We start from the raw sequence: 12,601 nt of genomic DNA, 5'->3' as shown, positions 1-12,601 counted from the left end.
TAGTTCGTACAGTTTTAAGGATATTACAGGAAAGTCGTGGAAATACCATAAATCAATTAGCCACCTTGTACGATAATTTTATACGATATACGTACATACAATCATAACTTGTACTGTTAATCACGATGCGTGCTATACAATGCAAAATTTATTAGCAACAAAAGCATTTCGTACGTACTTAAAATAATGCATATGTGTACATCTATTTCAATTTGCCACTTTTAAGGGCCAAAAGCTTATCAAGCAGTTCAAAATCAACTAAAGGGAGATTTTGCGGATTCACATTCTGCTGGTCATTCTTCTCAAAGCCGTTCCCCGGACTGGAATCGAACATTCCAGAGTTCTTGATTTTGAAGTAAACCGACAGTATCTTGGGCAACAGTGCCATAAGGTTCGGCTTCTCGCCGTCTGCCGTGAACGCCGCCAAGATCGGTTGTAGATCCGTGAAGATGTCAGCGTAGCCATTCGGCTCCCTTCCCGCTTCCATATTCTCCAGTTCCCGTTTCCGGTAGCGGCGCAGCTCTTTCATGGCCACATTGAGCAGTTTCAACGCCCAACCGGTCTTTAATAATTTCCCTTTGCTCTCCCCGCATTCCGGTTCGGGGTCCGTTGCATTACTGTCAAACAGTGGTGGAAAAACATTTCGGGTTGAATACGCATATATCCCTCCGGAAGTGGCAAAGCGCAAGGGGGGGACAGAAAACAGATAAAGAACGATGAGGCAGATATTAAAAACCGTGACGAAAACGGCGACGGAAACGATGGTTATTGTTGTAGTGGAATATCGGAACCGGCGATACCGCATTTTGTCAGTTATATACTTATTCCTTCCATGACAAACCAATCCCAATTAATAAAATTAATTTCAGCTGGGAAGTAACGAATATTTACGTATCCACCACAAACACTTTGCAAGAGTTACCATTTTCTACGGCACAAACGAATAATTGCTAGGGTTGTACGGTAGATGCCTTCGGTAACCGGCACGGGTGCGTGCTCACGCCATCATGCTCCGTTACGCGCAGAGATGGTTAGCCATGCAAAAGAGCCGTCACTTAACAGCGGAGGTCATTCAGAAAACAAATCTGTGCGGGAGATGTTCAGCACCGCACCGCAGGACACTCATCGTTAATTATAATATCACATGAGCGTGCATGCAGGTCCGTACACGACTTCGCAAAACAAAATTCGGTATAAGTCGCAAAGGTTTGGTGAAAATTTTCTTTATTTGAAAAGATTCGCTAGATTAACTGCCACATGAGCGGCAAAGGAGCAGTAATGACGTACTTATAGTTCGATACTCATCGCGCGTATGTTTCAAAATTTTTGAGACCCTGCATATTCTGAATCGTCGCGAGACTCGCGACGTACAAGTAACCCATAAGTACAAACAGTAATTATCTACACTATCTATAGATACCTCATACCTGAAAAATATGGATACAGTATTGTTGTACTGTCACTTATATTGTTAGTGTGGATACTATACGGATTACTTATGCGACGCGACTTTTTTCGAGTACAGTACTGTTTACGTTTTGGGTGTCAGGCTACATACTATTTCTGTTTTTGAACTTTGTGCAGCATTATTTTGATAGTCCGCTTGACCTTTTTGCAATTGATATAAATTTCCTTCCTCGAACCTACGTCAAAGTTGTGACTTCAGCACTACATACTGCCGTCTGGTAAGTATCAGGAGTACATTACTGTATTACTTAGAATTTGAAGAAACCAATCGCACATTTTACTCGTTTACAGTTTTTCAATGATTTCACGCTTAGAAAAGACAGTAACGGCTTAATGACTGCTGTACATCAAGAAGTGTGTCAATTTTACCAGTAAAAACCATTCAAAGGATTATTGTATGTTAGTCGGTCTCCCCAACATTACAACATGCGGAAATATCCTTTCCATATTCATCAAGCTTGCTTTGGCCCTTAGAATCAATTTCAGAGTTTCGCTCTCTCTGGACATGTAGCCATTCCTCGGTCTGTAAGCATCTTTCAGCGGCATATTGAGTCAGTGACGAATCCGGGGCAATCTTACCCAAGATATGAGCTATTTCTTCGGTATATCCGTGTAATTTGGCTAGAATGTCCACTACAGCGGGCTCCAATCGAAGTCTTTGGTCGGGTTCTTCTGACCGCGCGCGTGAACGGTCAACTGCATCCTTGAAAACTTTCCCAGTGGCCTCCGCTATCTTCTCCAGGTGGAATACGCGGGCAACGCTGTATTTCGGATAAATATTACTAAAAAACCACACTTCCGTTATTTGCTTTCAACTTTCAGTTTGGTGTGCCGATGAACTTGATTACCGAATACAAACGCTGAAATCCTGCATCATTCTCCAGCCTTCTTCCAAACGCCGGTCATCGTCCGCATACTGACGTGCTCGGTCCCAACCACACACATAGCGCAGATGTGCATCGGGATGAAGAATATCGGCATCATCGATATCAAGTTCTAGCGACAGCCGTGTGACGTTGGGTGCTTCTGCCGTGCGAATCTTCTCGTACCTTGTTGCAAAACTGCGATACAGTTCCAGTCGCTCACTGTTAAGGGCGCCGCATTGCGGACAAGGTTCTAACGCTCGGTTATCGCTGGGCAGCCGCTCGCTGCATCCAACGGTGGTACATTTTAGTGGGTTAATTTCCGCTTCCTGACAAAAAAAATTACGTAGGTACAAGTAAAATGTCTGATAAAAACTTGGAAATCGGGTACAAATTACTGTAATCAGTGCACGCGCGTATATCACCAGGAATGAGTTTGAACACAGAAACGCTTGTTTGCGTTAATGCATGAAAACGAAGCATTTAACGCTTTGTCATATGTTGTATAATCACATCGAAAATGCTATGTATATTATTCAGCTGACTCTGCCTGTTACTTACGTAGTTTGTTGTGCATTTGCCACATTCGCAAGGGAATTGGTGCTGCAGTTGGAAAAGGTCACGGCGTTCGTCTCGAGTCATAGTGTACATGTCTTTGCGGGACGGTGGCTTGCCATTCTCGTTGGTGCGAAGCTACAAACAAGCCGATCTGTAGAAGGAGCTGCAGAATTTACGGGCAACAATTAAAAACACATTGTTCTAGTACATCATGAAGGCCAGTATAGGTGGGTATGTCCTCGGTGGCTATAACAACCAGATGCTTTCCTTGAACATGCATAGTCACATTGATATCCCAGCACACCGGGGTCATGGCATGACGTGGCGACTGAGGAATAGAGCCACGACGTACGGCCGCTGTGGTCTGACTTTATCCTCCATGTAAACGCTATTATGGCAGATAATTTTCAGACATCTCATGAAGTCGGTCGTGGACGTGCCGATCATAGTCGCCAGTTTGTGAATAGCTTTTCCCTCGCTATGAGCATTGCCCACCATCAAGAATTCCGTATTACCGGGCAGAAAGAGCCTATCAACAAAAATTATTCTGTGAGCACTGGTTGGTTTTCTAAATTCCTTCCCTAATTGGTACGCTGTGTTGAGCAAAAAGTTAAATTTTGATTAATGTAGCATAAACTTAGAAGTGCAGACCGCTTACAAAGATTCGCACTGAGGCACAGAGGCGATCTTATTGTTGGGACTTTCGGGGAACAAATTCAAAACCTCGCTGGCTGACATCGTTTCCAACCCAGGCAGCGTTTCAGTCACGTTCAGCTGCAAACAGTTATATTCGTACGAATGCGGTAAGTATACATAAACTAACGTATTATCACTGTGTCGGCTGTGAATTGCGAAATATCGGTACAATCCGTACAAAGCCCAGACAAGGAAAGGCGCAGCGAATACCTGAATCCTCTGTAACATCTTGGCGATCATAATGACACAACAAGGCATTCTGTCATCATCAGTCTCTGACTTGTAGTGTTCAGCTATTACTTTGAGACCGGCACAATCCTTTTTATGCTCCGCTTTCCAGTCGGCTATCTGCAGTGAAACATCTTTTCAGACGTGTTTCCGTTGGTATATACCGTGCAGAAAAACTGAACAAAATATCCACGAATTTATGAACAATCTCAAGAGGGTACCTGGCAAGACTTGCTGCAGTACTGATGCAGCTTACATCCCGAACACACCAGCAGTTTTTTGCCGACCGAAAAACAACCCGCGCACTGGATTTTGTAAGCAGGTATGCCCATAGCCCAGACCCATGGATTCAAGGTCATGACGATATCCCCCGCTGAGAACGAGCGACTGGGTGGAGCTGCATCTGATACCGGGTTCTCGCTGGCATTGGGTTTGTTGGCGTCCATGCTAGTCTCGAGCCTGACCGATTGGCTACTGCGTTTTGGTAATATGCAGACAAACCGTGATTCCGCTATACCGTAATGAAGAAATTATCATTCCGATCATTCAGGCAGAATGACAGTAATAATAACTCGACGTTAGAACTGCGAACCAGCTAGCATGATCACATTCTAATCATTAGAGTCTGTTAATTATGAACATCGCTGCAAATGTTCGACGGGTACTACCTGCTGGCAGGCTGCATTTCGATCCTTTAATTCCACAAGTCATAGTCTCGCTGTAAACGCTCATAACCTGTGCGTATTGTACTGCCGCAGGTACGAGTATTAAACGTGTGCTCTCGTACAGTTCTTTGTGTCTATAGGTGTGCGTAACCGCCGTAACGAAAGGGATGTTGGACAACAAAAAGGCGCAGGTTAGACAGTAGTAGGCGGGATAACATACAGCTCCTAGTGGTCATCTAGCGGAGTTGTGATTACATACAGGCTGTATGTAATCACAACTCCTAGATGACCCTGCAGCTGCATGATACAGCTGCTAGTGGTCATCTAGCGGAGTTGTGACAATAGTAGCCAACTCGGTATTTTGACCGGGTGGAGAAAGAAGGCCCGGGGGGGGGGTTTTATAACATATTAGTACGTATTGCATATTATATAATGTATCGTGCGCAGTCACTCGGCAACGTATATTATTTAACACTTAGAGGTGCGGTTTTTTTTGGGTTCTTTTCAAACACGCCATAACTTTATAAGATAAAACAGAATCAGAAAACAAAAGCTACTTTTATGTGTGTGTGTGTGTGTTATATTTTTTGGTTATCGTAATCTATGTGTTCGTTTTAAAATAGAAAATTGTATCGTAATGCTTTGCACTATAATCAAATATTTTCAATTTTATTGTTCGACACCAGTATCAGGCCAGCAAGGGCGCAATGGTAAATAAGTTAGAACAAAACCAAGGGAATTAATATTATAAAAAATTCCAATGCGTGATCTGAAAAACAAAAGTTATTTTTAGAAAAAAAATTTTCTTTAAAAAAAAACAAAAATGCGAAAACAGATCCGCTTACAGTCTCCAGGCACTAATCAATTGTGATGACCTCTGGCACCGATTCTCCAGGTCCCTCAAAGGCATCGCCTTCATCCTCTTCCTCGTTATCGGCATCCATGGCTTCGTCTACAATTGTAGTATTAATAAAAGGATTTTTCAAAAAGTAGAGCTATCGACTTACCGCTGAGAAACCAGGAAATGTCGTCGTTATCGTCTTCATCGCTGTCGACATCGTAAGCGGTGATGATGAACTGCTTAACCCGAGGGAACGTATCTACCATCCAACGATCGTGGCCGCGGATCTCGCATAGGTCGTTGCCTTCCACATCCAGTGCGCGTAGCTTCGGAAGACGCGTCAACGGTTCCAATTCATCGCGGTGCCCGAACTTGTTCCCGACGATGGACAGCTTCTCCAAGTTGGGGAAGCACGCTGGTATGACGCTCAGGTCTTCTAGGTGGTTGTCGCCCAACATTAGAACGCGCAGATTGGGCAGGCGTGGCATCCCCTCCAAGGACCAGAGATTACAATCAATAAGGCTGAGCTTTTCCATTCCCTGGAACTTGGCGAACCCAGGAAGGACAGATGGCGGAACCTGTTTCCCGTCGAACACCATTTCCGGTGTTTGGGGGCTCAGCTTGCTAAATAAGTTGCGGTAAGCTACCTCTTTGTGAGCGAGAGAAGTTGTAGGCATTCTTAGCGATTTATCGATTAAGAAAAACAGGTAATTTGAAAAAAAAGACTGCAAGGAACGCAGTGCCAGCTCTACCTTTATATACTGAACAGGATAGTCTGTTTTGAGAAGGATAATCGTTTCTGATTATCCTAGTACTCTATGGTAACGATAGTACGTATAATCGGTTCTGATTATCTGACGTACGAGTTAAAGTAACCAAAATCGATTATCCTATCAAAGATGATCGTTTCTGATTATACCCAAAATAATATATAAAGCAGCCAAAAAGATCGGCAAAGGTCAGTAACGCAATGCTTTTTCAATGAATTACTGTGCACGATTTAACATGACCGTTCGTGATTGTCATCCTACCCGCTTTTGTTCCGCCGTCACGTCGGTAAGTCATGATGTACCATTCCGTAAAGTTTTATTCCAGTGATCAGTTTGTAGAATTTTCCCAATTCCGTCCGTAACAATAAATGTACCGAATACAATAAAAAACACAACGTACAAAATAATTAAAAGAACTTTTTCGCATTTTTGCTCGACATTGCGACCCAAGCACATCATATGCTGCAAGTTAGCCATTGTGAAGCCGATAAAGTACGAGTACGACCGCAGTCCTTAAATAGACATTTTTGTACAGGCTGCCGAACGACAGATGAGTTTGGAAGATCGCCTAAAGACATTTGACAAATGGCCCTTGTCGTACGTTTCACCGCGGTCCCTTGCGGAAGCTGGTTTCATCTACACAGGAGAAGGAGACGAAGTAAAGTGCGTGCTGTGCCGGATGGTTCATTTCAACTGGATGATCGGTGACCTGCCAAAGTTCGAGCACCGACGTATCAGTCCGGAATGCTCGTTCGCTGCTCTAGTGGCGGATGGTGAGGTGTATGTTCCGGCCATGAAGGAATACCGCGATCGATTTGCCACGTACGCTAAATCGCCGGGGCAAGTCATTAGCCAGCGCCCAATGGATATGGCCAATGCCGGGTTTTTTTTCATGGAGGGAATATGGGATCAGGTGCAGTGCTTTTGTTGCGGGCGTAAACTGATGCAGTGGACACGCGATGACGACCCGTGGATCGAGCAAGCCAAATATGAACCTCGGTGTGAATATTTATTGGAGAAGAAAGGCCTGTGATTCATTCAGGAGGTTCGACGGTTTCACAACATGGATAAACTGAAGTGGGCGGGTAGCCTGCGCAAGAATCGAATGGATTTTTTGGTGGCGCTCGCCAGGGACGAAGGTGTGCATTACACGTACCTAATAAAGGCTGTCCAACAGTTTCAACGTTTCAACCGCATCCAGGACCTCGTGAGAGCGGCAAATAAAATCAAGGCCCGTATCATCGAAGCACGACTGGACGAAAACTGTCAGCTGGAAAAGGAGTGCAGCGTATGTTTGAATAAAAACGTTTCAATCTGTTTTTCACCGTGTGGGCATGCAATTTGTTGCACCGAATGTGCTGGTCGCGTACAGGAATGCCCGCTTTGCCGTCAGCTGATTTTGGAAAAAATTAAAATGTTTTTTGCATAAATAGCTTATTTAAGCCGTCGAGCTTACTGGTGTGAATTATTTCGGAATCAAAAATGTTTGGAATAATAAATGATTATCCGCGCTTTTGCGTTTCTTTTGGTATGTGTGTTTGTGGACCTACAATGTCGGGTAAAACGCAGTTTGTTTTCACGTTGCTAAAAAACAGTTCAGCGGTTTTCGATCGCCCACCAACTCGGATACTATATTGTTATGGTCAGTGGCAGAAAGGTTTTGACGAACTACGAAAAGACGTTGCACAAGTTGAGTTCCTACATGGTTTGGATGACCTCTTCTCAGTGGTGCAATCTATCGATAGCGACAACCATACTTTAGTCGTCATTGATGGCCTGGCTACGGATCTGTGTAAAGACGTGCGGTGCTCGGACCTCTTTACCCGTGGAATACATCATAAGAATATTTCTGTCATCATGCTCCTTCAAAACCTGTACAAACAAGGAAAGACTATGCGGGACATAATGCTGAACTCCCAGTACCTGGTACTATTTAAGAACGTGCGTGATATCAATCAGATCTCCTTATTGGCTCGTCAAACAGGACACAAGCATTTGGTGGACGCATACAATAAAGTCACAACAGAGGCATATCAACCGCTTGTCTTGGACTTACGCCCCAACTGCTTCGACTATTTAAGGGATCGTTCGCACGTGCTACCGAATCAACAGATGCGTATTTATCTCGACCGAAACCGTACCAACGACCTGCCAAAATGTCCAAACGCGTGAAAGCTCTGGCACCTTTCATAATTACTCTTCAACACCTAAAGCCGCAGCAGCGCAAGGTCTTGATGAGCTACCTGACCAAGACCCAACTAAAAGCACTGGAAGAGGTCGCTGTCAACATTGTAAAAAATACTGTGAATTTGTCTACAGCGCGGGCAGAGAAATGTAAACGCCACCGGAAAGCATTAAAGCTGATTGCCCTGCGCCGGTATCCGCTCAAAGAAAAACGGAAAATATTTCAACAAGGAGGATTCACTGGAGCCATCTTACCTGTCATTGCTGGAGTTTTAACATCGTTGATCGGCAATGGATGAATTCTTCATAGTACCACGGCGTGTGATGGAGAACCGGATGCAGAACCAGCTCCAGATCAACAAGGAGCCCCCAGAAGCTCACAGTGTCATAACGTTGGATGCGCTAGTGGCGAAAACACTGCAACGAACCGATATAAGTGAATTTGAAAAAGCTAGCCAGTTAAGCAGCATTCTGGAACGGTTCCTCGCTCTTAAACAAAAAGCCCTACCCGATGAAAATCCTTTGGAATTATCAACTGACGTTGCCGCACAACCACCACCGATAGCTTCCGAAAAGCAGCCGGTAGCCTCTGCACACCGAGCGCTACGACCGCCAACAGTTTCGTCGCTCCCATCACATCCAGTACCTCGCAAGCGTAAACTGTTGGAAGAAACCGATGAGTCAACGAAGCCTGCTAAGCAGCCTCGACAACCATTATTTCCGTCAGATCTACCTACCAAAGGCCAAAAGCGGGACTTGGAAAACGATACGGAAGACAGCAATAGACCAAAGGCAGCACGCATTGCTTTGTTTCCACCAACACTGCCGAAGAAAGGACGCAAGCGGTATTTTCAAGACGACAGCGGTGAAGTGCGACCAACCAAAACAGCGCGCATAGCGTTGTTTGCCCCGACAGCACCGCGGAAAGGTCGGAAACGGCAGCCCGAAGACAAGGTGAACCCAACATATCCATACAAGCGACCGCGGCGACCTCTATTTCCGGTCACCACTCCCTTTCACGGTAAAAAGAGAAAAGCGGACCAGATTGGAGGCAGTGTGAGGAAGCTGCGCTCCCGTACTATTCAAAAAGGATCGGGTGCGTCCAGAATCCAGTGGATTACTCTGACGTAATGGCTAGCTTGCTGCCTAGTGTATTACGATTATGCCGAATATTTAAGATCAATTGCGTGTCCACCTGTTGTAACAAAGCAGATGGAGAAGCTAATGAAGCGATACCTCAACCCACGCGACCCCGGCGGTCTTGGAAGCGTAGAAAGGTTTCGAAGAAGTCTCAAGACCAGAGCCAACAGACGGAAAGCACAGGAGATTCTGCAGGAGATCGATGCGTACACTGTGACCAAAGAAAATCGCCGGCGGTTTGCGCGCAATCGGATCGTAGTGACCAACCTTCGCCAGCAGTATCAAGCGGATCTGGCTGATTTGTCAAAATATTCCAAAGAAAATGACGGATTCAAACACCTTCTCTTTGTGATTGATTGCTTTTCCAAAAAGCTAAGCATTCAACCAATGAAAACCAAAACGGCCAAAGAAACCAAAAACGCCTTGTCACAGGCCTTTGAAGAACTCGGCGAACCGGAGAAGCTGCAATACGATAAAGGAACCGAAGTTGTAAACGCCACCGTCAAGACTTTTCTGAAAGAAAAAAAGATTCATTTCTTCACATCGGAAAACGAAGACATAAAATGTGCCATGGCCGAACGCGTCATTCGCACCATCAAAACACGGATGTTTCGCCTGTTCCGAGCGCGAGTGTCGACGCGGTACATTGACAAACTGCAAGATTTTGTGTACTCGTATAACCATTCGAAACATCGAGCCCATGGATTGCGACCCATTGACGTCACACAACACAATTCATTGGCAGTGTTCAACAAGTTGTATCCTATGAATAAGACCCGGCGACCTCGGTTCAAAGTCGGTGATGCGGTTCGCATTGCCGTGCACAAAACAAAGGTGGAAAAAGGCTATACGTATCGATTTAAGGAGGAGGTGTTCTACATTAGTAAAGTCATATCGCATACAGTACCGTTATACGGACTACAGGATTACTAAGACCAGCCTATCCAAGGAACATTCTACGAACACGAACTTTCCAAAGTATCGCAACCGGAACAGAAGGAACATACCCTCGACCGCGTTATTAAGCGCCGTGGAGAAAAGATATTAGTACGGTGGTTAGGTTACGGACCTGAACACGATTCCTGGATAAAGGCATCATGTATGAACGAGCACCGTTCTACGTGACGCTGCCGAGCGATGTGGCTACGGACCCCAGCAACACCCCGTCCAATTGGACGACCAAACTGAAGCATCCCATTACCCTGAAAGGAAAATGGGAAATGGCCCTGGTTGAATTACAGTACCTCAACTCCTTTTTTACTCTTCCAGTTGAGCAAAAGATTGAGGTGCACATCGTTAAAGAATTCAGATTAAAGAAAGATGAAGCGAATTTTTTGGAGGCCGCGGACCAAGTTGTCCATACCGACGAGATCACTATCCCTCCTGGAAATTACAAGGATGCCGATTTGCTATTAAAAACCATCAATTCACTGGTACCCAAAGTGGGATCGTACATGGTGGACGACACAGTACACGCTGACAAGAGCGCCTTGACTGCCGACAGAGCTTTCACCGTTCAACTGCTGACCGCCACCGATCATCGGGTCCGATTGAATATTGGTAACGATCGGGTTTCTATTGTCTTTCCTCCGTCGTCGATAGTCCTACAGAAAATGCTCGGATTTGAACATGATGTACTAAAACCGGATGTACCAATGGAAAGTAACAGCAATGGAATGACCGGTCCATTTCCATTTGAAACGAAGAACGTCAGTATCCAGTACCTATCATTTCTGGCCAAGCCCCCTAACCCCAAATTGACCAGCTTTATTTCGGAGCGACCGGTCAATACCCTACTCGGAAATCAGAGCCTGTTTGTCTAGTGATGTGGCCGACTACAGCTTGATCGGCGATACCGCAGCGCAGTTTTTGCGTTCCGTGCCTATTAGAGGAGAAGTCAATCAAATTGTCGAGGCCAGATTCGACATTCCGCACTACGTCCCTGTATTACGACAACACTTCGAAACCATTAAACTGACCATTGCCAATGACCTGGGAGACGACGCCAAGTTCCAAACCGGAAAATCTCTGGTAAAGCTGCATTTCCGACCACAACGACTATATTAGAATGCCTCTCGTGGCGTACGTGCCGGATCCCCGGCGATACGAAAACGTCTTTGTCAGTCAAACGGGTGGCAGCGCACTGATCCGTTATCGAGGAACCCTCCAAAACGGATCGGGGTTTCCCCAAATTTTGAAAAATCTGTTTGCCAAGCTATCAGGATTTGTTCAACCCATATTACGGAAAGCAGCACCGCATGCCAAAGCCGCTTTTGAAGCGGCTACCCCTCACCTGCAAGAAGCGGCGACCGGGGCTATTAAAGAGGTAGCCTCGCGTGCGGGAACAGCCATTGGAAAACGATTCGCTTCTCAAGAAGGTGAAGGTGTCCGGAAAAAACGACGAGTTCGACGTAAAGTTCAAAGAGTTAAACGTATTCCTCCTACCAATATCCCCGATTTCTTCTGAAAAAAATAGCCATGTTGATGATGGAAAATTTGGAGCCGGCCATGCAGCTGGAGAACCAACTCTTTGCATTACCGGCAACTTTAACGGACGGATAGCGCACCGAGCATGAGAAGCTCAACCCCACTACCATCTTAACGGACAACGGATCGGCCGGTGACATCAATTTCTTCATTCCACCTAGCACCTCCGGACTATTAAGTTTAGCGGACATGATCCTGGAATTAGAAGTGGGCATTAAAGTCCGTAAGACCACAGGTGAATGGGAACTCATCACAACGGCAGATGGAGTGGCACCAGTTAACAACCTTCTGCACTCCCTGTTTTCCTCATGCCATGTCACGGTAGCCAACCGACTGATCTCGGATGCCGTAACGTTTTACCCGTACCGCGCTTACTTGGAATCACTGTTGTCCCACACACTGGACGCCCAACAAAGCCAACTGACATCCGCCGCTTTCTATTACGATAGCCCAGGTTCCTTCAACAGTGAAACCGCCAATAACGGTGAAAAAAATCGAGCGGCACTATTTAATGCGGGACACTACGTGCAGCTTTCCGGTAAGCTGTTTTCGGACCTTTTTGATCAGAGCAAACCGCTGTGCACCCGGTGTTCCCGTCAATATTCGCCTAGTGGTAAGTCGACCAGAGTTTGCCCTACGCGTATGGGATACGGACACCACCAAGACCTTCAAACCATTTATCCGTAACGCGCGTTTGTCAGT

The 12,601-nt window shown here is 45.6% G+C and overlaps 4 protein-coding genes across 4 annotated transcripts; 1 reads left to right on the top strand and 3 right to left on the bottom strand.

Moving 5' to 3' along the window:
• Positions 1–202: 202 nt before the first annotated feature.
• Positions 203–886, bottom strand: LOC129587032 (uncharacterized). Its single transcript, XM_055480608.1, has one exon. The coding sequence runs from the start codon at positions 803–805 to the stop codon at positions 203–205; it is 603 nt and encodes a 200-aa protein (XP_055336583.1). The 5' UTR covers positions 806–886.
• An 856-nt stretch (positions 887–1,742) lies between these two features.
• Positions 1,743–4,421, bottom strand: LOC129587176 (uncharacterized). The gene is made up of 7 exons (XM_055480791.1): positions 4,034–4,421; positions 3,795–3,932; positions 3,547–3,662; positions 3,097–3,417; positions 2,892–3,023; positions 2,316–2,659; positions 1,743–2,249 (listed from the first exon to the last, which is right to left on the bottom strand). The coding sequence occupies exons 4-7, from the start codon at positions 3,199–3,201 to the stop codon at positions 1,868–1,870; spliced, it is 963 nt and encodes a 320-aa protein (XP_055336766.1). The 5' UTR covers positions 3,202–3,417; positions 3,547–3,662; positions 3,795–3,932; positions 4,034–4,421; the 3' UTR covers positions 1,743–1,867.
• A 913-nt stretch (positions 4,422–5,334) lies between these two features.
• On the bottom strand, positions 5,335–6,015 carry LOC129587031 (acidic leucine-rich nuclear phosphoprotein 32 family member A-like). The gene is made up of 2 exons (XM_055480607.1): positions 5,485–6,015; positions 5,335–5,429 (listed from the first exon to the last, which is right to left on the bottom strand). The coding sequence occupies exons 1-2, from the start codon at positions 5,993–5,995 to the stop codon at positions 5,335–5,337; spliced, it is 606 nt and encodes a 201-aa protein (XP_055336582.1). The 5' UTR covers positions 5,996–6,015.
• Positions 6,016–6,307: 292 nt separating this feature from the next.
• Positions 6,308–7,121, top strand: LOC129587030 (putative inhibitor of apoptosis). Its single transcript, XM_055480605.1, has 2 exons — positions 6,308–6,374; positions 6,624–7,121. Exons 1-2 carry the CDS (start codon positions 6,324–6,326, stop codon positions 7,119–7,121), a joined length of 549 nt encoding a protein of 182 aa, XP_055336580.1. The 5' UTR covers positions 6,308–6,323.
• Positions 7,122–12,601: the final 5,480 nt, after the last annotated feature.

This window comes from Paramacrobiotus metropolitanus, unplaced genomic scaffold (genome assembly GCF_019649055.1).
Source record: "Paramacrobiotus metropolitanus isolate TYO unplaced genomic scaffold, Prichtersi_v1.0 Parri_scaffold0000023, whole genome shotgun sequence".
In the NCBI taxonomy this organism is placed as follows: Eukaryota; Metazoa; Tardigrada; class Eutardigrada; order Parachela; family Macrobiotidae; genus Paramacrobiotus; species Paramacrobiotus metropolitanus.
The sequence above is the reverse complement of the archived record's forward strand: the minus strand, read 5'-3'. Positions and strand labels throughout refer to the sequence as shown.

Bases quoted from the DNA above. Each gene is read 5' to 3' on its own strand.
- LOC129587032 (XM_055480608.1), bottom strand. From the start codon at position 805: ATGCGGTATCGCCGGTTCCGATATTCCACTACAACAATAACCATCGTT.
- LOC129587031 (XM_055480607.1), bottom strand. From the start codon at position 5,995: ATGCCTACAACTTCTCTCGCTCACAAAGAGGTAGCTTACCGCAACTTA. The intron at 5,430-5,484 runs GTAAGTCGATAG...CTACAATTGTAG, and splicing joins CATTTCCTGGTTTCTCAGCG to ACGAAGCCATGGATGCCGAT.
- LOC129587176 (XM_055480791.1), bottom strand. From the start codon at position 3,201: ATGACCCCGGTGTGCTGGGATATCAATGTGACTATGCATGTTCAAGGA. The intron at 2,660-2,891 runs GTAAGTAACAGG...TTTTTTTGTCAG, and splicing joins GCAAATGCACAACAAACTAC to GAAGCGGAAATTAACCCACT. The intron at 2,250-2,315 runs GTAATCAAGTTC...GTGGTTTTTTAG, and splicing joins GATTTCAGCGTTTGTATTCG to TAATATTTATCCGAAATACA.
- LOC129587030 (XM_055480605.1), top strand. From the start codon at position 6,324: ATGACCGTTCGTGATTGTCATCCTACCCGCTTTTGTTCCGCCGTCACG. The intron at 6,375-6,623 runs GTAAGTCATGAT...ATTTTTGTACAG, and splicing joins TTTGTTCCGCCGTCACGTCG to GCTGCCGAACGACAGATGAG.